At 36.5% G+C, this 27,961-nt stretch overlaps 2 protein-coding genes across 3 annotated transcripts; one reads left to right on the top strand and one right to left on the bottom strand.

Annotated features, from left to right (window-relative positions):
• Positions 1-6,666, top strand: LOC137008006 (urotensin-2 receptor). 2 transcript variants are annotated; one of them, XM_067369782.1, is made up of 2 exons: positions 1-1,130; positions 6,538-6,666. In XM_067369782.1, exon 1 carries the CDS (start codon positions 15-17, stop codon positions 1,095-1,097), a length of 1,083 nt encoding a protein of 360 aa, XP_067225883.1. In that variant the 5' UTR covers positions 1-14; the 3' UTR covers positions 1,098-1,130; positions 6,538-6,666. The 2 variants fall into 2 exon arrangements, with proteins under 2 accessions (XP_067225883.1, XP_067225885.1); XM_067369784.1 differs by lacking the exon at positions 6,538-6,666 and adding an exon at positions 2,983-4,704.
• On the bottom strand, positions 4,702-27,860 carry ogfod3 (2-oxoglutarate and iron dependent oxygenase domain containing 3). Its single transcript, XM_067369785.1, has 9 exons — positions 27,707-27,860; positions 27,256-27,467; positions 22,095-22,170; positions 20,041-20,083; positions 18,426-18,490; positions 17,865-17,921; positions 17,183-17,336; positions 13,428-13,551; positions 4,702-6,713 (listed from the first exon to the last, which is right to left on the bottom strand). The coding sequence occupies exons 1-9, from the start codon at positions 27,772-27,774 to the stop codon at positions 6,577-6,579; spliced, it is 936 nt and encodes a 311-aa protein (XP_067225886.1). The 5' UTR covers positions 27,775-27,860; the 3' UTR covers positions 4,702-6,576.
• Between the last annotated feature and the right edge of the window lie 101 nt (positions 27,861-27,961).

Below are 27,961 nucleotides of genomic sequence, written 5' to 3'. Positions count from 1 at the left end.
TCACCGCGAGCGCAATGAATTACAACAAGTCTGGCAGTGGCAGCGGTCCGTCCCGTAGCAACTCCGGTTCGGTGGACGAGCTTGTGATAACATCGACTTTCGGGACGCTGCTGTCGGTGGTTTACATCGTTGGAGTTTCGGGAAACGTCTACACGCTGGTAGTCATGTGTCATTCCATACGCTTCGCCACTTCCATGTACATCTCCATCATCAACCTGGCGCTCGCGGATCTTCTTTATCTCTCCACGATTCCTTTCGTGGTGTGCACGTACTTTTTGAAGGACTGGTACTTCGGGGATGTGGGCTGTAGGATACTACTGAGTCTGGACCTGTTAACTATGCACGCGAGTATCTTTACTCTGACGGTGATGTGCATGGAGCGATACCTGGCAGTGACTAAACCACTGGATACTGTGAAACGCTCCAAGAGCTATCGAAAAGCCATGGCGTGGGGCGTTTGGATTTTGTCCCTCGTCCTAACTCTTCCCATGATGGTCATGGTAAACCAGACTACTAAAACAACAGCAGATGGAGGGGTGAAAAGGATGTGCGCGCCCACCTGGGCACCCCAGGCGTACAAATTATACCTGACTATCCTGTTCTGCACGAGCATAATGGCGCCAGGGCTTGTAATTGGTTACTTGTACACCAGACTAGCCAAGACGTACCTGGAGTCTCAAAGGACGTCGGCTATTAACAAAAGCAGCAAGCGCTCACCAAAACAGAAAGTTTTGATAATGATTTTCACGATTGTTCTCGTGTTCTGGGCATGTTTTCTGCCCTTTTGGATATGGCAGCTTGTCCCCCTGTACCACAAGCCCTTCAGTTTAGCCTCACACACGCACACGAGCATCAATTACCTCGTGGCGAGTCTGACCTACAGCAACAGCTGCATCAATCCGTTTCTGTACACGCTCCTGACCAAGAATTATCGGGAGTATCTTAAAAACCGCCACAAGAGTTTTTATCGCTACACGTCATCGTTTAAAAAGCGCCCACCGAGCTTGTACTCATGGGGAAAGTCTGCGTCATCCAGTAATCAGTTTGAGTTCCACTCTGAGACGCTTGTCATGGCGCAGTTAAAGGTGATGCAGTGAAGAGATTGGAAAGCTTAACCCGATCGTGTTAAGGTAAGCATGCTTCTTCAGTCAGGGGAACTTTCTGTGCCCTTCGGCGATTTTCATAAAAAAAAGTCATCCCAGCTTTAAAGAATATGAAAACAGATTAACATTCCCCCCTCTTGTCCCTTTACTATTAGGCTAATATTAATAAAATGTGTTAAAATCCGAGAAAAATCATGTCCTCAGTAGCCTACTGCTTGTACCATCACAACAATTTTTATACAACAGAATTCATTCACAGAAGGGATATCTGACAGAACAGCACAGTGACTGTTTGGATTTTAGAAATGTCATTCTACTACTACAACTATTATTAATAATAATAATAATAATAATATCCAGAAACCATTAATTTCTTTTTAAGCATTCCATTTTACTAACAAACAAACTCCAAAGACCTCATTACCATTACACATAATATTAGGCTACTTTTACACACAACATCAATATCCACTTAAAGACTGATCAAGATTCAAGGCCATCACCTAACCTTTATTTCAGAACAATGTTTACAGATAAATGCTGAGAGAAAAAAAGCCTTCCATTCACAAAACAAACAACTCATTCATATTTTCCACTTTAGCTTGAACCTAATTTAACCAATAATGTCATGTCACTTTTCTGAACATGTTTTATGTATTCAAAGGACATCCAAGTAGGACTGTCTTAATTTCAAGGCCTTAGAGATACCCCTGTTGAGATTATCTGATAACCAAATTCTCAAACAACAAGCAGATTTTTTAGCATTTGAATGTGATGCATTTGTAATTACAACTGAATAGTGGAAGGCTGTTTCGACAAGCATGTGATAACTTAAGGCAATATACTGTACCTATCATACATTCTGTATAATCACACATTAATAAAAAATCAAATAACATTGAATAAAAATATAATTAAAATGCATGTTATAAGAACTTTGTTTATTGTGCCAAGAGTAACTTTTCCCACATATTTCCATGTCTGATAAGTAAAAACGCTGCGCCTTATCGCAGAAATATTACATTATTTTCCACAGAGCCGTAATTAAGTGGATGACATGGATTCAAATTTAGTGTGTTTTTGTGGGTTGGGAAATGGTGTACAACCCTGGAAAATTAAGTTTAATGAACCTACACAAATCTATTGGGGTCCTTATCATTGCAATAATAAATAGATGCATTGCTTACAAAGATGCCAACTCGCAAACCAATCAACAAATGACAATAGAAAGCAACAAATGGTCGACTAATCTGAGACATTAGTGCACTAATACTAAGCACACTCATCAGTAGTCCATTCAGCTGTGCTTGTGCACTAGAACCAAGAAATGAACACCAGACAATCTGGGCCAAAATCATCTACAAATTGCTTTTCCAGTTCACAATCCATATGGTGGCATTTGCCGCTTAGGGCTAAACTGGCCTATGCATATTCATGTATTTGAACTCTGTTCCTCAAACACTAATGCATTATGCTCAGTCAATGAGTCTGGCATATTTCTGGGAAACACTGATATGTGTAAGCAGGTGGCTACGGTGACACTACATTCAATATCCTTATAAAATAGAAACCATGTAAATTTCCCATGCAGAGAACATCAGAAGAAATTGCCTCAAAGGTCATGCTGGCAATCTGTAGTCATATTATTTTGTATTTATTGATAAAAAGGAAATGCATAATGGTTTTTCAGATCAGTAATATCAAGATTAACAATAGAGCATGCCAGTTGCTTAGATAATCCATTTTGGGCGGCTAAGAGAACAAACCCCTGCAGTGTTCTATTTTGGTTCTCAATGTCAGTAAGGACTCAACAGTCTTTCAGTTGTGTAAAGTGGGGAAAAAAAAACATATATTCACTCACTCCATCTATCTCTGGCAGAACCAAGGATGTGGAAGGATAAAATTGATTCTCGCAGTCTCTATTTCTCTGGAGACGAAAGAACAGAAGCCATACAACTGGGGCCTGACGTTTTCAGCAGTCATCAAACTCAAGAGGGGGTTGACTCTCAGACCAGGGTCATAAGTAGTTATGGGATTTCTTGAGCAGCACAAAGTGCCAAGCCTCGTGCTGGCAAAACACGTCAAGCATCATTTATCATGGAAAGATTAGCTCAAAAGTGGAAGAAGTGAGTCTGGTGTCAAGAGACACTGAAGAGAAAGCACTCATATTAAACAACCCCCCCTTTAATAATAAATTGCACAACCGCAGATTGAAGGCACCAGTCAAATGTTTCACATTTCCTTTTGTATTTATCAGTCTCTTCAAGAAATTAAATAAATCACAATCTCGCCGTACGTGTTATTGTTGGGCTCTGCAAGTGGGTAGTCATAGGAAATTGCATGACTTAAGCGTAAACGTGCGGAATGTTGTATGGCCAGAGGGAAGATTGTGTTACTGTAGCCATCAATCCAGACTTTCTTGTGAATTTCTTGTGGTCAAACTACAAGCTCGAATGTGTCCATAATTTGTTTTGTCACATCATTTAATTAGCAACATCTGTTCTTCAAAACCGTAACACCTACTGGCAAAGCCTCTCTTCCAAAAGGCATATATATCAACTGTAATTTACATTTGAAAATCAGTCTTACCTTCGAAGCAGCTGCCAATAATCAGGCAAATTTTAAGCTTCAGGACTATATAACACATGTAAGACTATAATGAGATTAACAAAGATCTTACAAAGGTTTTAAAAGGATTACATTAGCACTACTATACAAAAAAAAAGCACATACTGCAAGACACTCCTACACTTATGTAAATGCATCTACTCTAAGCCAAAATGTCTATTTATACCATTTAAAAATGTTTTCAGTAATATTAAAGGAAATATGCATTAAATTGGTTAAAAGTGACAGTAACTACTTTTTAATCGTTCATTCATTTAAAGTCCCCCTGTGGTGAAAATCAGGTTTTTAATGTTGTTCATATGCCTATCTAACTATGTGCAAATTCATAAGTTAACACTATTGTTGAGTATTTTCTCTTTAAAACTTCAATAAACCAAAGACCCGTCAACGTGCCGGAGGGCTTTAGCATATCATTAACTGACTGTGCAAGGGAGTTTCAAAAGAAGGTTATACCGGTATATTTTTATGTTGATATGAAATATTGCATAGATTTAGCAATATGGCCTTTCTCCACTGACAATCTGAGTTGTTCAAAGCGTTTCTAAGGATACTGATTGTTAGAAGGCAGCTGTCTGACTCGTGAATGTGGACATGGTTTGTGTAACATTAGCAACACATTATTAGCCGTTTGATCGTAGTCAAGCAAAAACCTAGTAATTACCATTATGTGTCTGACATTGTAAAAAAACGATACCATTGTGCAGCGTTTACCTCAGTAAGTTGACCAAGTGGATCTCGTCTGAGCTTGTGCGAGCGAGTGGAGGCGGGGCTAATTATCATATTCCTAGATCCGTGTATATTAAATGAGGCAAGGGTGTAGTGTTACATTCAAGCTATTTTAAGGCATTAAGACTTTTTTTTTTTTTTCACAGGAAAAAAAACATTTAAATATGTAATTTCTGTTTTTTTGAACTTTCTATTCAAAGAATCGTGAAAAAAAAAATATGACTTTCCACAAAAGTATGAAGCGGCACAACTGTCTTTAACATTAATAATAATAAGAAATGTTTCTTGAGCATCAAATCACCATATTGGAATGATTTCTGAAGGATCATGTGACACTGAAGACTGAAAACTCAGCTTTGCAATCACAAGAATAAATTTAATTTTAAAATATATTAAAATAGAAAACAGTTATTTTACTTTGTAATAACTTTTTACAATATTACCATTTTATATTTAATGAAATAAATGCACCCTCAATGAGCATAAGAGACTTTAAAAATTGCACCTATTCCAAACATTTAAACGGCAATATATCCTCCCAATATTTCAAAACAAACAAGCACATTTATACGCATGACGCACATCCAACATGTTCAACCCCATAATCACATGCAAATGCAGCTCATCATAGATAAATAAGCAACTCCACAAGATATGGACGGATTGTATTTCAGTCTATTGTATACAGTGGCAATAAATCAACGGTTCAGCCTAGTCGCTGAGGGGATCTGCCCTGAGACACGAGACTGTGATTGCTGTTGGCAAAACCCACTTGTTTTGCATAAACCTGAAATGATCATGTTATGAAGAGTCTTTGCACACTAGTTAATATTCAGCCTTACAGTAGCTAAAGCATGAGAAAATCAGCAACTGAAAAAAGGAACATTACTAACCGAGAGATTTCCAATTAAACTACGGATGATGCAACAAGAACAGCAAATTAGCAAACCAAAATTCATGAATCATAACATATGAGCAAACAAGAGGAGCCTAAAGAGACTCCTCTTCCTGTTATAATAAAGCTGATGCATGCATTTGAATAACTGGCACTAAATGTATAAGCAGATGGGTCTAAAAATGCTACTGTATTCATTAAAATTCACCACAGGTTTTAACAGATTCAAAGCATAAGGCCTGAAAACATACCATTGAGAAGGTTATGATGGTTACCTATGCTTTACATGAGAGTAGTAACAACCTTCTGTTTTAAATCTCACTTCAACTCATACCACAGAGGTGAGAGCATCCAGGTTTTGGCACTGGGCCTGTACACAGAGAAGCCAATTAGCTCAAAACAAGTCGTCAAAAACAAGTGTTGTGATTGGCTGAACTTCACTATTACCACATAATGTCAGTGTAATTAAATCTAACACATTTGAAGGAGGGAATGTGTTTTCAAAAGCTCATCAGATACACAACACAAAATGTCATACTTGGCACTGGAAAGTTAAAGAAACATTCAAATAAGAGAGACATCTAAAGTAAACACACTCGTTTATCAAAGATATCAAAAAGGCTTTCTTTTAAAACTTTCATTCAAGTAGAAAGACACAGCTGAAGGAATAAAATGTTCTTTTGAGGATCTGATACATTGATGTTTCATTAGAAGCATATGAAGTTTTTGAAAGCAATTCTACAAAGAACATTTTTTTTTTCAGTTGGTGACATAAGCAGAGATATTTGACAACCTGGTTCCCAGCTCCTTGTTTTCATTACATACACCTGTTCAATCATCCCACTTGTGTCATCTGTCTAGACAGTGATTTAACTCTAATAATATAAAAGATTTTAAAGAGTGAAGTACAGCCAGGAAAGAGAGAATCCAATTGTAAATAAGCACCTTCAGAACTAAAGTCAAACCCACAAGATGCGTGTCTTCAAAATGACGGCTGTTCAAGTGAATCTCCTGAAAAACAACTCTTAAATTAAAAACATAAAAGGGAGACAAAACCCATTTGAGTACAGAAAATCCCAAACATTTTTCTAATGGGACAATAAGGGTTTTTATCATTTCATGAACCCGACTTTTGAAAGTGCCAGATGAGAGTGTTTCAGCATTTTCCTTTGCGTTTGCCTTAAGGTTCCTGTCACTCATCCGTCCCCTTGAGCCAGGTGGATCCTACGCAAGGGAGGGGTCATCAATGGCATAATCGGGGTCACATGTGAAGGACACCGTAATGGCATATCGTGTGCCCCAAACGACCTTCTCCACATGGTGGAGGTTCTCAGAACCAGATGAGAAGAATGAAACTCGACCTGCAGGAGATGAAAGGAGAGGGAAGATAACAGAGAGAAACAAGAAAAAGGTTGTAGTGATATGCTGAAAAACTGCATTTTTTTTTTCTACAGATTTTCTACAGCCCAGCACACATAATTTAGCTTGGATGGATTTTTGAATTTATTTTAAGACAAACTTTTAAGAAGCAGAAAGTAAATGTAAATTGTGCAAATTTAAATGTAAATTACGTTAAATTTATGTAAATTACCTCCATTATGTCTGCCTGGAACTGACCTTTGTAGACCATTCTTGATCATGAAAGTTGTACCAAAATCTCATTAAATGTTCATGTTTTTTTAAAAAAAAAGACGACTTTCAAAAGTGGAAATGCATGTGTAAAATTCTATGAATAAATGCTGTATGTTGGACTGCGCTGCTGGAGGAATATCCATAATGCAACATAAACCCTGAAGAGGCCAGAGTAAATCGGAAGTATTAGGCAATGCAATTGGAATTCTGTATTGAAAAAGGTGGGAAGGGATTCATGTGAAAGTGGAGAAAATGGCTAACAAAAACATGCATGATTTAGGAGTGTCAACAAAAGTATGACTTTGTAATACACTAATCAACATGCTCAGTCCTAGAAGAGCAAATGAGCTCTTAATGTGTCATTTATAAAAACAGGCTTATTGGGAAACTATAAAGTATGACATACAAAGCCATTTACATAAGCAAAGCAAACTTTTAAAAAAAGACTGAAAATAAATTACAGTGGACTTCACAAATATTGGCACCCTTGGTAAATATGAGTAAAACTGACTTTGTTTTTGCAAATTCAAAACTGACTTTGTCTATGCAATTGTTTAAGCATACTTTAAATGACAACCATTAAATGATCAGCATCATTATGAGGAATGAAAACCTGGATTGTTATATTCTATATAAATTCCACTCTACCTATTGAGCAATAGTTTAAAATAAGTAAGTATTGTTAGTATTTAGTATTTCACACTGATTCAAGCAGTTAATGATATGGGGGACTAGAAGAAAGTGGCATCAAAAGCATTTATAACAATAAATACCAATAGTAATAACCAATCATATGACAACATACTGTATCTGTTCTATCCAAATGGGAAAACTTATAAATCAATATAGGTTTATCCACATCTCATTTTTGATTCACGAAACCATTTCAGTTAATTGATGCATTACATAAATTATTTTCTTGATTATTGGGATTTACAGCAAGAGGAAAAAACAAGCATTTTAAACTAGATACTTTAATAAAAAAAATCATTCCTCGATAAAATGTTAGATTTCAGTGACCCATGCAGATTGAAGCTGGACAGACATTATTAAAAAGCGCATGCTGCCTCCACGCTAATTATCCAAGTCTAATTCTGTACACTCCAACTGATGCATAAGGAGATATTTGCAAATTACCATCCGTTGTGTTTGCTCCATTCTGACCCTCGTTGACCATTTTTAATTGTGAAAGTTACATTGAATCTCATTATAATGTTACAATTATACTACAAGTTTGAGAAAATGAAATGTTATTCACACATATATATTGATCTAACATGCAGGAGGAAAGTGTATAACGCCATAAAACCTGCAAGATCCCTAAGGACATCTGCAGTATTAGGCTGGGAAAATGTAAATCCTGATTACAGTGTTTACATGGAAATTAGGAGAGGAACAATATCACACAAGAGAGAAACAGTCTAAAAACATTCGATTTAGTGATTTAGAAATTTAACAAATCAACAAATGAAGGCTGACAAGCTCAGAGAAGAGCACATGGTTTGCCAGCATGTTGTCACTAGGAAACAATAGGAAACAATAAAAATTATTTAAAATAAAAAAAGCACAAATATAATGTAGAAATGGAAGTGTCTGCATGTTGTCAGATATTATTCCTTATTTAAAATATGTTATTGAATCTTAAATCATGACCAACTGTTTTGGTCGCAGAGCGAACCGATTTGCCTTAAAGGGATAGTTTACCCAAAAATGAAAATTCTGTCATCATATACACACCCTCAAGTTGTTCCAAACCTGTATGAATTTCTTTCTTCTGTTGAACACGAAAAAAGATATTTGTCTTGATTTTCATAGTATTTTTTTCTATACTATAGAAGTCAATGGGGTCCATTAACTGTTTGGTCACCCATAATCTTCTTTTGTTCAACAGAAGAAAGAAATTCATGCAGGTTTGGAATTCATGATGACAGAATTTTCATTTAAAGGTGAACTAAATAGGTCAAATGCAAAATTTTCTACATAAGAGAAACTATAGTTAACATTATAACCTTTAACGGCATATTTTAAAGTCATAACATGACCGATAGCTACTGTATCTCATCGTTTCAAGGTCTTCTGCTTTTAAAGTGTCCCTATATTTGCACATCAAAACAGTCACACATCTTTAAACTGCACCCATTTCCTTTCGTCTGCCAGCACAGACATAGGCACAGCAAAAAAACAAAAAAAAACAAAACAAAAACCAGCCTTTATTTTTCCACCTGACAATAAAAATGCACCTGTTGCCTCCTTTAAACTCCTCAGCTGGTTCTAACCGTATGAGGCGCTCGCTGGGCCAAGAGCACATTGCTCCTCTGTGACTCTGGGATCACAGCTGCATCTCCTGATTTGAGAGGATTCATCCAGCGCCAGGCATCAATTTTCCCAGTGAGATGAAAATAAAGTGCTTTTTTCCACCCAATCTCATCTTCTATTATATGACGTCATAACAGCACCCTTCCCCTTCCTCATATCACCTCTGTCCTCCTCTCTTGTGTTTAGCGCTGTGCATCTCAACACGCCAATATCTCTCCTCCTTGCATCCATCATGGAAGAGGGAGGTTGATTGTCAGTCAAGTTATAATTACAGCCTGTTCGACAGAGTTATCCATCAGAGTAATAATTACCTTAGCGAAGATCAGGGCTCATCAGCCACACCTGATGGATAATCAACACACTGACAGAGCACACTGCTTTTGCCACCCAGTGAACAGGAACACATTCCAGATGCTCCATCTAATGCACTGTATCCTATTTCATTTAAAACTGGAGGCAGGCATTCAAAACTCATCACCCTAGCTGGAGACGGGGCATGACGGGAGGGAGAAATCCAAAGCCGAAAACATTGGGGTCTGATGAATAATGCATTATGGGTATTTTAAGCCTAGAACATCAGCTCAGTGACACTATATAATTAATATAATATAATATAATATAATATAATATAATATAATATAATATAATATAATATAATATAATATAATATAATATAATATTATATTATATTATATTATATTATATTATATAATATAATATATAGAAACAGGCAATATTTTATATAATTTATGCGTTTCACCACCGTTTGCCTATAATACAGCTTACAAACCTTCTTAGAATAATGAATAGTTTTCAGTGGAATGTCATCTATCAGAGCATCTGCCAATTGCTTCAGAGATATTGGAGGGGGAATTTGCATCTCATTCTTTTTCTCACTCACTTTCCACCACTTCTGTCCTGATTTCTTTGAGGGGAGGGTCTATGGGCGGGTAAAAGTAAGGGTTTTTTGTCAGATCTTGCATCTAATGGACAAAATAAGCTCACGCAATTTACATATGAACGCAAACAGCGATGACAGAAAAACATAAGGAAGCATCAGCTTTCGTTTCTGCCCTGATTAGCTGCAAGACCAAACCAAACACAGTGAGTGCATGTTAGAAATCAAGAATGGTGAGAGAACATTGTGCTTGGTATGTTTTTCATCTTCAAACCAAACTTGGGTCTCCAGCCAACAGTTTAAATTCTGTTCGGCTAGCGCGCTTCCCATAATGTTTACGCAAGTCAGTAGGCGGAGAGTAGTCAGTCTTTTGTAGCTGTTTGAATGCATTGAATGCATCAGAGTCTGTGATTAAAGTTTTAACAATTGTGGCTCTTTAATGGATGTTGGTTTTCTAAAGTTCTCTATGGTCAGTTTTTGTGGAAACAGGGTCTTCATGTTGAGAACTGAGTTTGCTTTCACTTTTTCTGCAGTAGTTCTCTGTTGTTTGGACACAGTCTTTCTTAGAGTTTGATGGTCCCTATCATTCACTTTTGGTTTTCGCCAAAGCAAGTCCTGCCATACTTTGTGTACAAAACTGTTGAACAAACAATTGGGCTGTTAAGGTAACAAATACTACTGCTAAACAGGTCCCCATGATTGTCCTTTTTAGAAGTCTGACAAATCACCACTTGTACTAATCACTGCTGAACACAACTTAAACTACTACACTGATATACAACCTAGAGAATATAGAGAATAAAAAGATAAGTCACAATATTTGTTTTTCCCTGTAGCCTAAAATTATATGAATCCCTAAAACACTGGCTGTTCACATTTTTTTGTTCAACCCCACGTACAAAAGCATATATCTTATCTGCAGTCACCTGCCATCTACTATCACCTGCCATCAATCTTCAATGGATTCAGGGAGCACTCCATGATCAAATGTCATGCTATATGGCAAAACACGTCTCACCAGCCCAGTGGGGATATGTGGGGGCAGATTTTAAAGAAAGCAGCCTGACAGTTTCTATCATCGTTGTATGATGCCACCGAGTGCACCTTGGAAAATAGCAGACATTATCTACTCAAAAGTGTCAGATTCTAATAAAGAGCTGAAAGGTAAATGAATTCACATTCACAAGTCAAAATAACAGCTTCTCCGTGCAGACCAAATAATCAGGCAGCCATTCATGGATCACGTCATCATGGGACATTATCAAAATGCCAAGCTGAGAAAACAAAACAATTAGTCCATGCAACAGGTATGTAAAACAAGTCATAAAGAGGGGTTGGAGTGTGGCTGTAATTTCAATAGAGGAGAGAGCCTCAGCGAAATTTCATATTACTTCATGGTGGCATTCAAAGTGATAATTATTGCTAATTCTTTTGCACTTCAAGTGCAACCGCATAACCACTTACACGATTCAGAAAATGGACTCCAGTGTGCTAAAGAACCTCGGCGGTGCCAATTAATAACCTCATAACGTTTACACACTGTACCTGCAGTGTATCTTCATGACAGATTTATTATGCAGCTGGTTTTAGTAGTTAACCATTGTGTCTTCCTACAGGAAGTACACTTATTGCTACTTTAAGTTGAAGTTTCCCCTCCCAATAGAATTCAAAGAATGGAAACTTAATTACACATCATTCTACAATGCACATTATTTTCCACATTAGGCACAGTTACCAGGCAGAGCGTAACTGATCTTAATTTAAGCAGACATAACACCATGTCTGGCAAAAGGGTCATTTGAATACTCAAAAGCCACAGGAATTATATATTGCCAGTGGGCATTAGGTGTAAATCCAACAACGTAGATTTTACCTTTAAGCATTTTCATACATATTTAATATATGTTTAATTTATATTAACGTACCCTGCCGTTCAGAGGTTTGGGGATTTTTAATGCTTTTGAAAGAAGCCCCTTCATGCTCACCTAGGCTACATTTTTTTAAATTAAAAATAACTATTTTAAAATGTAACTTATTGATGCAAAGCTGAACTTTCAGCAGCCATTACTCTATATTTCTGAAGGATCATGTGACACAGAAGACTAATTTATTTGAAATTGAAATCTTTTTTTTGCTAGTCTATTAAGAAGTAAATGTAATAATGCCAATAATCTGCAGTTTACTACAGCTTTAAGGGGTTAGTTCACCCTGTCATTAATTACTCACCCTTACATTATTCCAAACCCGTAAGACCTTCATTCACCTTCAAAACACGAATTACAATATTTTTGATAAAATCCGAAGGGTTTTTTTTGGTCACCCATAGAAAACAACAAAATTACCACATTCAAGGTTCAGAAAAGTGGTAAAAGTGGTCTCCTATGCAGTTCAGCTTTTCCGTTTTAACGTCCAAACACCGACACTGTATTGGCCAACTGTGTAGGAGACTGACAGGGAAGAGACAAAATTGTTGAATAAAGTCTTTATTGTAGTTTTTGAGCACAAAAATTATTCTCGACGCTTCATAACATTAAGGTTAAACCAGTGTAGTCACGTTGACTATTTTAACAATGTCTTTACTACTTCTCTGGACCATTAATGTGGTAATTTTGTTGTTTTCTATGGGAGATAAAACCTCTTGGATTTCATCAAAAAATATCTTAATTTGTGTTCCGAAGATTAACAAAGTTCTTGCGGGTTTGTAACAACATGAGAGTGAGTAATTAATGACAGAAGTTTCATTTTTGGGTGATCTAACCCTTTAACAGACCACATTTACAGTTCAAAAAGAGCTGAACACAGTACTACAGAACAAGTGCAGCAAAATACGTTTTTAAAAGTTTAACTACTTTAAAGTTGACAATGTGCCATACACTAAAAACAAGATGCAATATAATGTTTGGCCCCTATATATTTACCTTGGACAGACTGACTTGATGATGAAACTGATTGTTTTAGGTCAGTAAATGGCTTATTTTCAATAATATGAAAATAAAACCAGCCATATTCTGACTTTAATCATATATATTTAATTCTGTACTCATCTACCACAATAATTGAGATCTTCATTTTGGGGCATTTCTCATTAAATATATAGATATACAAGATTAATTTAATTTATCAGATTATAATTAAATTTTTTAAATCAACTGACAGCCATAATTAAATCCTTATCTTGCTTGAACACATTTCACTTTCATGCATTTACGTGTATTTGACGTGTATTTACCAGCCCGTGGCTCCACCGTTCTGTTGCTATTCGGGTCCATGAAGACAAACCGCCCGCCACCAAACTCCACACCATAATCAGACAAGTAGAGCAAAGATGTGTAGTCAAACGATCCATAAGTCTCCTGTTAAAAAAATATGCACATTTTAAACACCATGAATATTTATAAAAAAAAAATAAAAAAAAATCTCAGCATGAGCCTGAAACACTAATTAAGACGCTTTAATAATTCATCTTAGTTGGATGGGAAGAACCAAATTGATCATGACCTCATGATGTATTATGGGGTTGTTGGTTCTAATCTCTTGATTGACAGATTCATTCATTAATTTATTTTTAATTTCTGCAAATTTTATACTGTACACAAGTAAAACTTTCTCTCTCTCTCTCTCTCTCTCAAAAAAAAAAACCTCAAGTAAAGCCTAAGATTTCCTGGCTTACCGAAAAACAGTGGTAGAATTTAACGGCATCCCTGGGACTTTAAACTCTGCTCTGCTTTATGAGGGGAATCTCTTTAGTGATCCCAAACCACACAGGCGTCACTTCTCGGCATGTCGGATCACACTTTTAACTACTTTAATCTAATCTACGGTTTAAAGCTGGCAGTATTCTGGCAACGCCACGTTGTTTCCAGTGGTTTTTCAGAGACAGATTAATGAGGAATATTCCACACACCTACCGCAGAGGGAGTACATTCAGCATTTGAGATACTTATTTGTTTTTATTATTTTATCAATGCCAAAATATCATCCCACAACTCATATGGATAAACCCTACCAGAAAGCTCGTTATCACTGTGGCGTATTACATTTCTGTCTAAACACGAGCTCATTCAAGTGAATTGTAAAATTGTATAAGCAAATGACAGATGATGATGATGATGATGCAATGTGGATAATTACATTTCAAAAACAAACCAATAGGTGCAGCTACAAACTACGATGACCTTCTCAATCTGTTTATCTTTTTGCCTCTCATGCAACGAAGAAATTCAAAACACAAAAGCAATTTATCTTCAATGTAAGCAGTTTATTCCTTTGATGTGTTACAGCCAAGCACGTAAACCTTGCCTGCAAAATGAAATGATCACTTTGATTAATTCACCCTGATGGCCACATTCATAAACGCACAACCAACTCACAGATCAAAGGTACTTCTTAATACCAGACATAAATGAACTTGAACTTGTTTTATATCCCCTCAAGACCTCATTTCAACAGCTAGAAAGTGACGTAGGAACATTACGCTTTGTTTCAAAAATAAATCATGTCTTTTAAAGGCAATGTTGTTGTGATAAAAGAGATTTTAAGTCTGACCAAATAAAGAGTTCAGGTCCTAAACATGCCCTACCAAACACTGGTTTGGGTGCAAATATTACTGAGCATTTCCATCTTTATGCATGAGAAATTCAGAGAATAGTCTCAAATATGCTAAAACCATATGAGCCAGTGGTGTACCGCAAGTCTTGGCCCCTCCTGGGTCTCGTTATGCACAAGTATTTAAAGGTTCAAGCGCATAGTGCTGAAACCCTATTGGAATTGTTAGGATTTTCAAAGATCATTATTCTGTCCTAAAAATATCAAACCATAAGTTATAGAGACAAAGCTGCAGAGAAACTTTGAGGGATGGTAGTACCCACCCCGATCGACCTGATGGTGGCACTACAGCGATCAAAAGTACAAAATCACTCCTAACTCATAAACCATCAGGTGCAAACTGATATCAGTCTTATATCACTGGAATCATTGGCTCAAGACAAACAAAAACCCAAAAAAAACAACAACAAAAAAATCAACTTATTAACAAAATTTTTTATTTTTTTTTTTTGCAAACTAGTCTTAGTGTTTTCGCCCGATCGGAACCAAACCAGTGCAGATTGGAATCTGAATGACAACAACTATACAAAACATGTCGAAATTTCCATTCAAGTTTGCTAATGGATGCCAAAACGTTGGCCACTTTTACTAAAATGGCTATTATTCTTGAACGGAATGAGATAACGAAACTGGGTACACTAATGTATGGGCTCAGTCTGTGGTCATGTGAAAAAGGATGTGGCAACTGGTGGCTTGGTGGCTCTATAAAAGAAAAAGAACACAAAAAAAACTATGGCTACGCAACAGTCAGTCCGATTGACTTGAAAACTGCCATGCAGTGTCTTTTTTCCAAGGTGCCATGATGGTCTATATGGACATTTGCGCATCTCAAAAAACACGGCAGCTGTTGGCCAATGAAGTATGTGCACCTGTTAGATAAGTTTAGTGGAGGCTGATGGGAATGAAAATCGCTGGGCCTTTTTGACTCATGGCCCTAGAGGTCTGTGAGAAATCTGAAAGAAATCGGCCACCAAGGGGCGCCATCATGTTTTTCAAGCACATAAATTTCTGTATATTACACAATTTTTCACACATGCAAAGCATACTCATGCCATGAGATAGATCCTCATTCTGAACAACTTGTTTCTAGGACCACTGCTGTCAATCAAGTTGTTCATTAAATATCGGAGATTACTTGAAAAACCTACTTTCGCATACTAGTCCTAGGTTTTTCGCTCAACCTTAAAACCACTGTAGGACAACTCTCTGGACTTTCTAATCTATGTCAACAACTATCCCAAAAAAAAGAAGAAAAAAAATACCAAATTAGCATTTGGATAGCTATGACCAAGAATACACAAAAGCCAATCAGTCTTAAACGAAAACTCAGAACTTCACAATATTAGGTGAGCACATGCGACATATGATTCTAAAGAATACAAACTTTTATTGTAGATTGGGCCATAGGTGGTGCTATAACTGTTATTGCTAAAAATAAGCTTTAAAAATCATATATTTCCTTAGTAAATTACTTGTATTGGCTGTAAATGGACTCTTCCATTTACGGTCTAGGTGGTTACAGGCTTGCTAAATAAAACTAACTTTTTACACTTGCTTAAAAACCTTAAAGCCCTTGACCAGCTATATTTGTAACTGTATCTGATTAAGACAGACAGTTATGTTATTTTGGGCAATTTAGCACTCTCTTAAATAATACTCTTTTTATTTTGCCAGTTCGGTTGACAAATATTTTTTGTTAACATTTCAAGTCAGTATTTTAGAAAGCATAAATGTCACATCAATCAGCATATGTCAGTGCAAATCAATAAATCAACATTACAGCATGATTCATTGTTCCCTGTGATTGCAATTAATGTATATAATACATTTGTGCAGCATTAAAAGTCTGTGTAAACTCCAAGTATATTTGCCACTTTAAAATCAAATTCAACTATTAGATAAATGGTTCATGAAGCCGGGCACTACGGGGCTGCGGGGAATCTCCCATGTGCCAGTAATTGGGATTGAGTGCCAATTAATTTCATATCTGTAATAATTAGCTGATGCTTGGTTACATCATGAATATAATATTAATCTAGTTCCATTATTCATATCCAAATCCCTTTGTGTTTGCTTTATAGATTTGCCTCCCTAGACAAGTATTTAAAGTTCTGCTTTATTTCAAGTCACTGAACTAATTTGATGTGAAACATTATTTATTTATAAATGTCAACTTTGCAATAATATGGCCTATTAAAGCTAGTTCAAAACATCTGGGCCCTTGCGCATGAAGATAATTTTGGTCCATGTTCTGAGGGAACAAATGTGATTGGCAGTTTCAGAACACTGGTCATTGAGTAAACATTGGGAGTTCTTGAACATTCCTAAGATATGATTTAAAAGCTAGATGTTAAATGTTTTCTTGGATATGCATGTTACCTTATCGATATGTGGGTGCCAGTACTCATCATGAGTGGTTTTGGCAGAGGTGCTGTTGATGCGAGAGAAGAAGGTGGGCTTGGTGAGGTACATCTGTTTGGAGTCCAGACCAAACGTCTCAGCTATCGCCTTTTGAATTCGGCCACGGACATCTCTGGTTTAAAACAGAGCGCATAAAATTTTCTTTATATAGCTGACATCAGCTTGTGGTACTTTTATCCATCCATACCCATAATAGGGATTACAAAACAACAGATTTTCAAAACCAACTAGTTGGTGGGCTGCCAAAAAAAGACTAGCTGACTAATCGTTAAGAAAGCCCTGAAAAATTAGGTTTACCCGACACATTCCTGTGTTCAAAAAAGTATAACTATTTTTAACTTGATATATTGCCATAAAATTGCTAATGATTTAAAACCTGGATGATTCCCAATGCAGTGATCAAAGATGCCTTTCTGCATGTGTATAGTTAAAGTGGCACGGCCTAAAAAATTAAATTAAATTAAATTAAAAATATATATAAATTATTTTCAAAATAAAACAAAATATAAAAATACAATTTAAAAAATAATAAAACAAATGAAAGAGAATAATGTTGGACAATATTTGAGAACTAAATGATTTGCATTAATAGATCTTTAGTCAAAAGAAATGCTTTTAAACACATTTCCACATCACTCACCTGTACAGTTCAAAATCTTCTTCTGTGAAAACATCCCTTATCTCATTCTTAAAATATCTGTGGATGAAAAAGCATATGGATTGATTTGAGATAAAAATAAAAAACAATATCAAACACACCACCTTGAACATTTGTAGGATGGCAGCCATTTAAATACTGAAATACTGCTTCAACATTAAAACGCAAGCAGCAACAGATACACACACAGAGGGCCAAAATGTCACAACAAGTGTGCCAACACATGCCAGCTGTACAAGGTAACTGCCAGCACAGTACCAGCCTGTGTGTGGGCACCAAAGTGTAAATCTCATAAAAAGACATGAGGAAAATCTCCAGGTGTAAGAGATGAAAACACGATCTTTCACAATGGAAGCTAGAAAGACATTCCCATCATTGCCGCCACTGATTTCTGTTCAGCTCCTCAGGCCCAGGGGTACACTTTGATGTGCACATGAAACGCACCTCGAGACATCTGATAAAGCTGTGATTCGGACTGATCAAACTGTTGCTGAAGCTCAGGTGGAGACGACTTCCTGACATTTGCCGACACGGAATACTCACTTATAGATATTTACAAACTGCTTCCCCATTGACAACGCCCCAGAATGAAGATCCAGGATGGAGGCCTGTACACAACAAAAATGAACAGAAAAAAAGACAATGGAAACACTTTCAAAGTGGAAAGAGTCAATTTTTGAGAAAAAAAAGCACAGCTTTCCCTAGTGTCTCTGGTCTGACTAAACTCCAAAGACAACCACTGAGGGCTTGCAACTACCCGAGAGCTGGACTGTACAGCTGAGGTTGTTGTTATTCGTGCTTCATCATAAGGTCAACAGATGGACTCCTCTCAGGCTTGGTATTCCCTGCTCTCTGTCTACGCACACTTCATAAATCATCATGATGGGGCTGATCTGCTCTTAAAAACTCAGCAGGACCCTCGGTTATACCCTCTTTTAGTTTACTGGTTACACTCTATAAAAGGCCTCTTTGCCTGGGAACATCCCAGACTAGGTTTCTACCTTAAAAGTTCTTTTTATGTAACATTATACGGTATCAGATATTCTCCGTGTAATCCACTGCAGTCAAAATAAAGCGAAAACATCATAAAGTAAAAGTAATAAAAGTAATCCATGGTCCTTATATAAGAGAGGTTGCATTTTTCTGAAGTAACATGAAATGTATAATTAAAAATGATATTACCAACATAACAATTTGGCTGAAAGGCATGAACACAAACATTGAAAAGTTTGGGATCAGTAAGATTTTTTTTAAAGAAATGCATACTGTTATTCAGCAGGGATGCATTAAAATGATCAAACGTGACAGTAAATATAAGTATTATACAAAAGATTTATATTTCAAATATATGCTGTTTTTTGTGCTTTATATTCATAATTATATTCGTAACAATTTCAACAAAAATATTAGTCGTATTATTAGTCAATCAGCATTTTAGAATGATTTCTGAAGGATCATGTGACACTGATGACTTTGCCATCACAGAAATCAAATACATTTTAAAATATATTAAAATAGAAATTGTTTTAATAATATTAATAATAATAATATTAAAACTGTGTTAAGTGTATTTTTAAGAAGGTGTTCATCAACAAATCACTTTAGGAAAACAATCAAACTCTAGCTACTTAAATATTTCACATTAAGATGGGGTTGTGATATTTTAAGAAATACTGGACCTTATATTCACTCTAAATTGTATTTGGTGCATTATTTTACAATATGGTTCAGGTCTCGACACCACATGTACTTTTCTACTATGATCTTTTTCAATATTTTACCATTAAGCCGCAGAGTGATGTACTGGTTAGCTGAGCTTAATCCATTACAAAGGTAAAATGCAATTTCAACAACCACTGGCAATGTCACACGCTGTTCCCATCAAACACGCGACAGTTCCTTCCAGAATCTGCCACCCACTGAATGTGAATTCTCAATTGCACTCTTAATGAGAGTGCTTTCCTGTAGAAACTCAATCATATAAACAATATGGTGCCATTGACACATGATGGAAAAGAAGTTTGCTTTTGAATTCCAGCTGAAGTCACAACCATAGTATGTACTGCCCTCTTGTGTTCTCAAGCAGCTGCTTCCTTGATAGACCAACATGCAACTATTTTTGAACACAGGTGCAAGCATATGAAGAGTTTCTACTCACACCACCATCTGATCCAGCAAGTGATAACCCCCGCTCAGCTAACCTGTGGAATAAGAAGAAACGCATGTATTTATGCATGTACACTACCATAAGTAAAGTTTTTTTTTTTGCTTTTTAAAGAAATTAATAGTTTTATTAAGCAAGGACACATTCAATTGATCGAAAATGACAAGACATTAATACAGGCCCATTCACATCAAGAACGATAACTATAAATACAACGATAACCATCAACTATATTAGTGCTCATATATCATTCTGCTTATTATAAATGCGCTGCAGTTTTGTCACTTGCCACTTTAAAATCCCAAACTCTTTAAAGCAGGATGGATTCTGATTGGGCGTCAATGTTTTTATCGTTCATCAGCTGGAAAGAATCGTACTCAAAGTGATTCCAACAATATCGTTTCTTGTGCCATTATCAATATAGTTGAAGTGTGGACTCTGCTATACTATCTAGAACGATTTTAGAACAATATCTTCATTTTTACAGTTATTGTCCTTGGTGTGAATGGGCCTTAATGTTATAAAAAAAAATCTATTTCAAATAAATACTGTTTTTTTTAATGTTCTATTCATCAAAGAATCTTGAAAAAAAAGTATCATGGTTTTCACACAAAAAATATTAAAGGATTAGTTCACTTTCAAATAAAAATTTCCTGATAATTTACTCACCCCCATGTCATCCAAGATGTCCAAGTTCTTCTTTCTTCAGTCGAAAAGAAATTAAGGTTTTTGATGAAAACATTCCAGGATTATTCTCCTTATAGTGGACTTCAATGGACCCCAAATGGTTGAAGGTCAAAATTACAGTTTCAGTGCAGCTTCAAAGGGCTTTAAAAGATACCAGACGAGGAATAAGGGTCTTATCTAGTGAAACAAGCATTCATTTTCTTAAATAAAATGAAAATGTATACGCTTTATAGGCACAATTGATCACATCACATCTGCTTCCACCAGAACGTGATTCCGTGTTCTTTGAAAAGCTTACGCTAAATGTCCTATGCCTTCCCTATTCAACTTACAGAACAAAAACAGCAGGAAGGAAGGAAGGTGTAGGACATTTAGCTTAAGCTTTTTGAAAAATACGGAATCACGTTCTGGTGAAAGCACTTGTGATGCAATCATGCGTCTACATTTTCATTTTTTTTAAGAAAATGACTGTTTGTTTCACTAGATAAGACCCTTATTCCTCGTCTGGTATTGTTTAAAGCCCTTTGAAGCTGCACTGAAACTGTAATTTTGACCTTCAACCATTTGGAGTCCACTGAAATCCATTATAAGGAGAATAATCCTGGAATGTTTTCATCAAAAACCTTAATTTCTTTTCAATTGAAGAAAGAAAGGCATGGACATCTTAGATGACATGGGGGTGAGTAAATTATCAGGAAAATTTTATTTGAAAGTGGACTAATCCTTTAAGCAGCAAAACCGTTTTTAACATTGATAATACTGAGAAATATTACTTAAATACCACATCAGCATATCAGAATGATTTCTAAAGGATCACATGACACTGAAGACTGTAAAGTAATGATGCTAAAAAAATTCAGCTTTGCCATCACAGAAATATATGAATCCCCTAAAGGAATATGGTGTTGAAAAAAATGAGATGGATGAAAAATTATATTTAAATGCTTTTGCGTTGTTTTTTCAAATGTTTTGCTGAGAAACTTTCCATTTGCTCGCAAAATGTTCGCTTAAAAAAAAAAAAAAAAGTTTCTTGAGGGAACGCAAATGTTTTGCAAGGGAATGCAAAGATTTTGTAAGCAAACACAAATTTTCTCAGGGGAATGCAAAAGCATTGAAATATTTTTTTTTTTCTACCACCATGTCCCTTTGGGGGCTACATAGAAATTGGAAATAAACTACTTTTAAAATATAAAAATAGAACAGTTTCAATTGTAATAATATTTCACAATATTACTGTTTTAACTATTTTTGATCAAATAATTGCAGCCTTGGTGAGCATAACAGACTTCTTCCATAAACATTGAAGAATCTTACCAACCTCAAGCTATTGAACGATAGTGAATATATGTGTGCATGTGTACCTTCTAAGCTTCTGTGCCTCCTCCAAAGTCACCACACTGTCTGAAATAGCTCTGCCGCATTTTGTTGGGGTGCAACCTGAGGACAGAATGCATTAGCATTTCATACCGATTCATTAATTATGACAGATTAAAATAACTGGCTCTACACCTCTGCCAAATTTTCTTTTCAAACTGCATATTCAATAACACATTCAGTGAGGCAGCTTGCCTTGCAAAACAAACTGCATAATGACTCTGAAGTTTATTCCAGCATCCTCTCAGAGAGGAAGCGCTTTTGGTCAGGCAACATTCACAGTGGGGTGTTCAATTCACAACAAGGCTCTAAGTCCAATCAAATTCCACAGTATACAGTATTTTGGCATAGATTCATATGCCACTTGGGAGAATCCAGTAGGATTTCCTGCAGGAATTCTTAAGACCTAGCAGCGAAATGGCTACGGTTAGCTTTGGGACATATTTTCCTGAATATATTGTCTCTTTCCCAGAGTTTATTTATGCCCGTCATAAAGAGAGCAGGATGAACTAGAGCCAAGGGAATGCTTGTTAATCCCACCGCTTACTTTGTTTGAGAAGCCTGCAGCTTTTTGAAGCCTGTGTGAGGTTCAGTAATGAGTCCTATGTGGGAGGCTTCAGACAATCTGTCAATCACAGCTCTGGCTTTCTACCAAATATCTAACTTCATGATTTTCACCGATGGAATGCACAGGTGCTGACTTTGTTCAAGCAAAGCTTTCTACTCCCAGAAGTTGTTTGGGAGCAGGTTTCCTCTGATACAGCAACGTGTATTAGTTCAAAGGTCGCCCTAGTTATATTGCACAGACTTTTTGGAACAAAGATCCAAATAGTAAAGAATAGCTGGGCTCATAAATTCTACCAGCCACAAACCCAAGCCATTAATAATAAGGTGATCTGTCACGGAAGCTTAAAGTGACCAAAGAATGTATTATTTTGAATAAATCAGATATGCAAAAACAAAATTAGCATTTAGGTAAAAATGTTTTTGGTTTAGAAAAATATGTTATAAAGACACAATCTTCACATGCATGTAGGAGTATGCAATGTTGGACCTCCTTTTTACCTCCTTGGTTGGACCTCCTTTTGCCTCCAGAACTGCCTTAAAGGTGCCCTAGAACGTCTTTTTAAAAGATGTAATATAAGTCTAAGGTGTCCCCTGAATGTGTCTGAAGTTTCAGCTCAAAATACCCCATAGTTTTTTTTATTCATTTTTTTAACTGCCTATTTTGGGGCATCATTAACTATGCACCGATATATAGGTTGCGGCCCCTTTAATTCTCGTGCTCCCCCGTCCCCGGAGCTCGTGCTTGCCTTGAACAGCATAAACACAGTTCACACAGCTAATATAACCCTCAAAATGGATCTTTACAAAGTGTTCATCATGCAGCATGTCTAATCGCGTAAGTATAGTATTTATTTGGATGTTTACATTTAATTCTGAATGAGTTTGAGGCTGTGCTCCCGTGGCTAACGGCTAATGCTACACTGTTGGAGAGATTTATAAAGAATGAAGTTGTTTATGCGTTATACAGACTGCAAGTGTTTAAAAATGAAAATAGCGACGGCTCTTGTCTCCGTGAATACAGTAAGAAACGATGGTAACTTTAACCACATTTAACAGTACATTAGCAACATGCTAACGAAACATTTAGAAAGACAGTTTACAAATATCACTAAAAATATCATGTTATCATGGATCATGTCAGTTATTATTGCTCCATCTGTAATTTTTTGCTATTGTTCTTGCTTTCTTACCTAGTCTGATGATTCAGCTGTGCACAGATCCAGACGTTCTGTCCTTGTCTAATGGCTGGAACATGAGCTGGCATATGCAAATATTGGGGCGTACACCCTGACAGTTCCATAACAGTCTGTGTTATGTTGAGATTCGCCTGTTCTTCTGAGGTCTTTTAAACAAATGAGATTTATAAGGAGGAAACAATGGAGTTTGAAACTCACTGTATGTCATTTCCATGTACTGAACTCTTGTTATTCAACTATGCCAAGGTAAATTCAATATTTAATTCTAGGGCACCTTTAAGTGTTCATGGCATAGATCCAACAAGATTCATCCAAACATTCATCAGAGATTTTGGTCCATATTGACATGATAGCATCATGCAGTTGCTGCAGATTATTTTTTTTTTTTCTGACTGCACTCAAATTTTGTTGAGCCCGTGTGAATTGTAGCCTCAGTTTCCTGTTCTTATCTAAAAGGTATGGCACCCGGTGTGGTTTTTTTGCAGCTGTACCTCATCTGCTTCAAGGTTTTACATTTTGTGCATTCCCATTCAGTGATGCTCTTCTGCAAACCTTGGTTTTAACGTGTAGTTTTTTTGAGTTACTGTTGCCTGTCTATCACCTCGAACCAGTCTGAACATTCTCCTCTGATCTCTGGCACCAACAAGGCATTTTCACCCACAGAACTGCCACTCACAGGACATTTTGATACTTTTTCGGACCATTCTCTCTAAACCCTAAAGATGGTTGTATGTGCTGAAAAGTAGATCGCAGAGCAGTTTCTGAAATACTCAAACTAGCCTGTGCGGCACCAACAACCACACCATTTTCAAAGTCATCTTTCTTCCCTATTTTGATGTACAGTTTGAACTTCAGCAGATCGTCTTGACCCTGCCGAGTGGCTGCAACGTGACTGGCAGATTAGATATTTGCATTAATGAGGAGTTGAACAGGTGTACCTAATAAAGTTGCCGGTGAGTGTATACATTACAATATCATATATATTAAATAAGAGGCAGTGCAATATGGCTAAGTATACAAAAAACTCTTATAGTTTGGTGAGTTCGGTCAGTCCACAGCTCACCCCTCCCTTTCGAAGCACATAGAGAAGCAGTGGTTGACACAGGACAAACATGTTGATGCTTCTAATAAACCAGATGATAGCCCTATCCAAATACCCACACTTGCGGTCTTTGCATATCACCACTTGTCTACTTATATGGCGTATTTCCTGTATTTGGCTCAAGTGTTCAAGTGGGTGTGAAGACTGCAAGTGTGTGAAGAACTTTTGATGGGACACACTTATAGTCTTGCAAAAAATGCAATCATTATAGCTTCTTTTTATTATCATTTCCAATACTCTGCATTTTAAAATACACACGCTATGTGACTAACAGAAGACACTATTTTAAAATTGTGGTGCTTCTTTGAGTGATAAAAAGCAGTTGCCAATTTTGTGCAAAATACACATAGCCCACTCATCTTTGCATTAATAAAATGCGCAACACTTTATATTTTACTACTAAATTATATGTATTATATGTATTATATATATATAATTTAACTTACAGACGTATGTTTTCCCTGACATCTCGCGATTTCGGGGCATGTGAGGTCCCAAACATAATGCATGATGGGATACGCTTAGCCTTGAATACCGCTCAGATGCGGTATTCAAGATAGTGTGGGTTTAGTGTGCATTAAGGACACTGCACTTGGCCATTTTTAAGACATGGGACACTCTTGCGCACTGACATCCTGTCGCGTGGACGAGTTCTCAAGTGTCCAAGACCGCAAGTGTGGGTATTTGGACAGGGCAGATGACTACTACTATTTCATATTCAACGTAGTGATGATCTAAGCTGCCTCTAAATCACCAACGAAGAAGAAGAACAACAACAACAGCGACGAAATGCACTCTGTAGAACAGTTTGTCCATTTAGGGCTACTGTAGAAACATGGAGGCGCAAAATGGTTACTTGCATGTAAGGGGACCCCGCTGTGTATGTAGATATAAATGGCTCATTCTAAGGTAATAAAAAAATGATGGTTCATTATGCGAGGTCTTTTGCACCACTGAAAACATAGTTATGTGTATTATATTGCATTTCCATCAATAGATCCTTCTAAATATTACACACTGGACCTTTAAAACATTCATATAAAAGGGTTAGTTCACCCAAAAATGAAAACTCTGTCATTTATTACTCACCCTCATGCCGTTCCACACCCGTAAGACCTTCTTTCATCTTCAGAACACAAATTAAGGTATTTTTGTTGAAATCCGATGGCTTCGTGAGGCCTTCATAGCCAGCAATGACATTTCCTCTGTCAAGATCCATAAAGGTACTAAAAACACATTTAAATCAGTTCATGTGAGTACAGTGGTTCAATATTAATATTATAAAGTGACGAGAATATTTTTGGTGTGCCACATAAAACAAAATAACGGCTTATACAGTGATGGCCGATTTCAAAACACTGCTTCAGGAAGCATCGGAGCATAAATGAATCAGCGTGTCGAATCAGCGGTTCGAAGCGCCAAAGTCACATGATTTCAGCAGTTTGGCAGTTTGACACACGATCCGAATCATGATTCGAAACGCTGATTCATTATGCTCCAAAGCTTCCTGAAGCAGTGTTTTGAAATCGGCCATCACTAAATAAGTCATTTGTTTTGTTTGGCGCACCAAATATTGCACCAAATATCGCTTTATAATATTAATATTGAACCACTGTACTCACATGAACCGATTTAAATATTTTTTTAGTCCAATAATGGATCTTGAGAGAGGAAATGTCATTGCTCCCTATGGAGGCCTCACGGAGCCATCGGATTTCAACAAAAATATCTTAATTTGTGTTCCAAAGATTAACGAAGATCTAACGGGTGTGAACAGCATGAGGGTGAGTAATAAATTACATTATTTTCATTTTTGGGTGAACTAACACTTTAACCTGTTATTCCTCATAATTATATATATATATATATATATATATATATATATATATATATATATATATATATATATATATATATATATATATATATATATTTAAAGTAACAAGCAATACAGTTGAATGCCACTGTTAAAAAAAACATACTAGTAAAGTAGCAGTGTAATAAAATAATAATTGTAATAAAATGAATATAAATTGAGTGAGCAAGAAAGAGTTGTGTGAGTGACAGTAATATGTAAATTCCATAAATATATAAAAAGACCAATTACAGTTCACTATGCAAATTTCACAATAACGTTATTGTTATTTCAAATTTGCATGGTAAATTTATTAAAACCAGAAATACACACTAAAACCAAAGTAGAAATTTCCTATAAAGTTTGGAATGTAGTCTGCGATTTGAGCGAATGGAGCTCAGCAAATGGAAGAAGAACCACCTACATACCTGGGAATATCTTGTACTTCTTGTAGTCTTCAGAGCACTCAACTGTGAACACCCTGGGCTGAGTGAGGACCTCACCTCTTGAAACCAAAGTGTGTGTAAAGTCATCAGTCCATGTGAAATATATCCAGCTCAATAGTCCAGTGACTCCTATCAACAGCAACAGCGTGGACACGTTACCTCTCCAAGAGGAGGCCTGTCTCTGAGCATTTCCCCTGAATGAACACACACCATATTATAAACACAGGTGCGATGGACTGTCAGGTGTGCATTTCCTTCATCCATTCATTTGTCAGATTGCACAACGAAAGAAACAAGAGACATATACATTTATTCTGCATTATGCATGGAGAATTACACATGTAAACGAGGATTTGAAGCAGCATCACTCATTAATTGCAGCAATGCAAAGTCAATGTGAGCTCATAAAGTTTCAGAAATTAAAAATCATTACCTCTTAATTTTCTTTTCAATGGCGCTACTTTCTGGACTTTTACTGATTACTCGTCGTTGTACAGTCATGTTTAATGAAAATACTTGTCTGCGTGCATCAACATAACACGTGTATGGTTTCGTTTCACTCAATGTTTGTCTACTGAACTGCCCTATACAAGTTCAGTGTGAAAGCATCCGCAAGAACGTTGTCAAACACTATACGTTTAGAGTGTCAAAATAAAAGTCCAGCATATTTCTTCAGACTGGATGCCAC

Source organism: Chanodichthys erythropterus, chromosome 19, assembly GCF_024489055.1.
Source record: "Chanodichthys erythropterus isolate Z2021 chromosome 19, ASM2448905v1, whole genome shotgun sequence".
In the NCBI taxonomy this organism is placed as follows: domain Eukaryota; kingdom Metazoa; phylum Chordata; class Actinopteri; order Cypriniformes; family Xenocyprididae; genus Chanodichthys; species Chanodichthys erythropterus.
The sequence above is the reverse complement of the archived record's forward strand: the minus strand, read 5'-3'. Positions and strand labels throughout refer to the sequence as shown.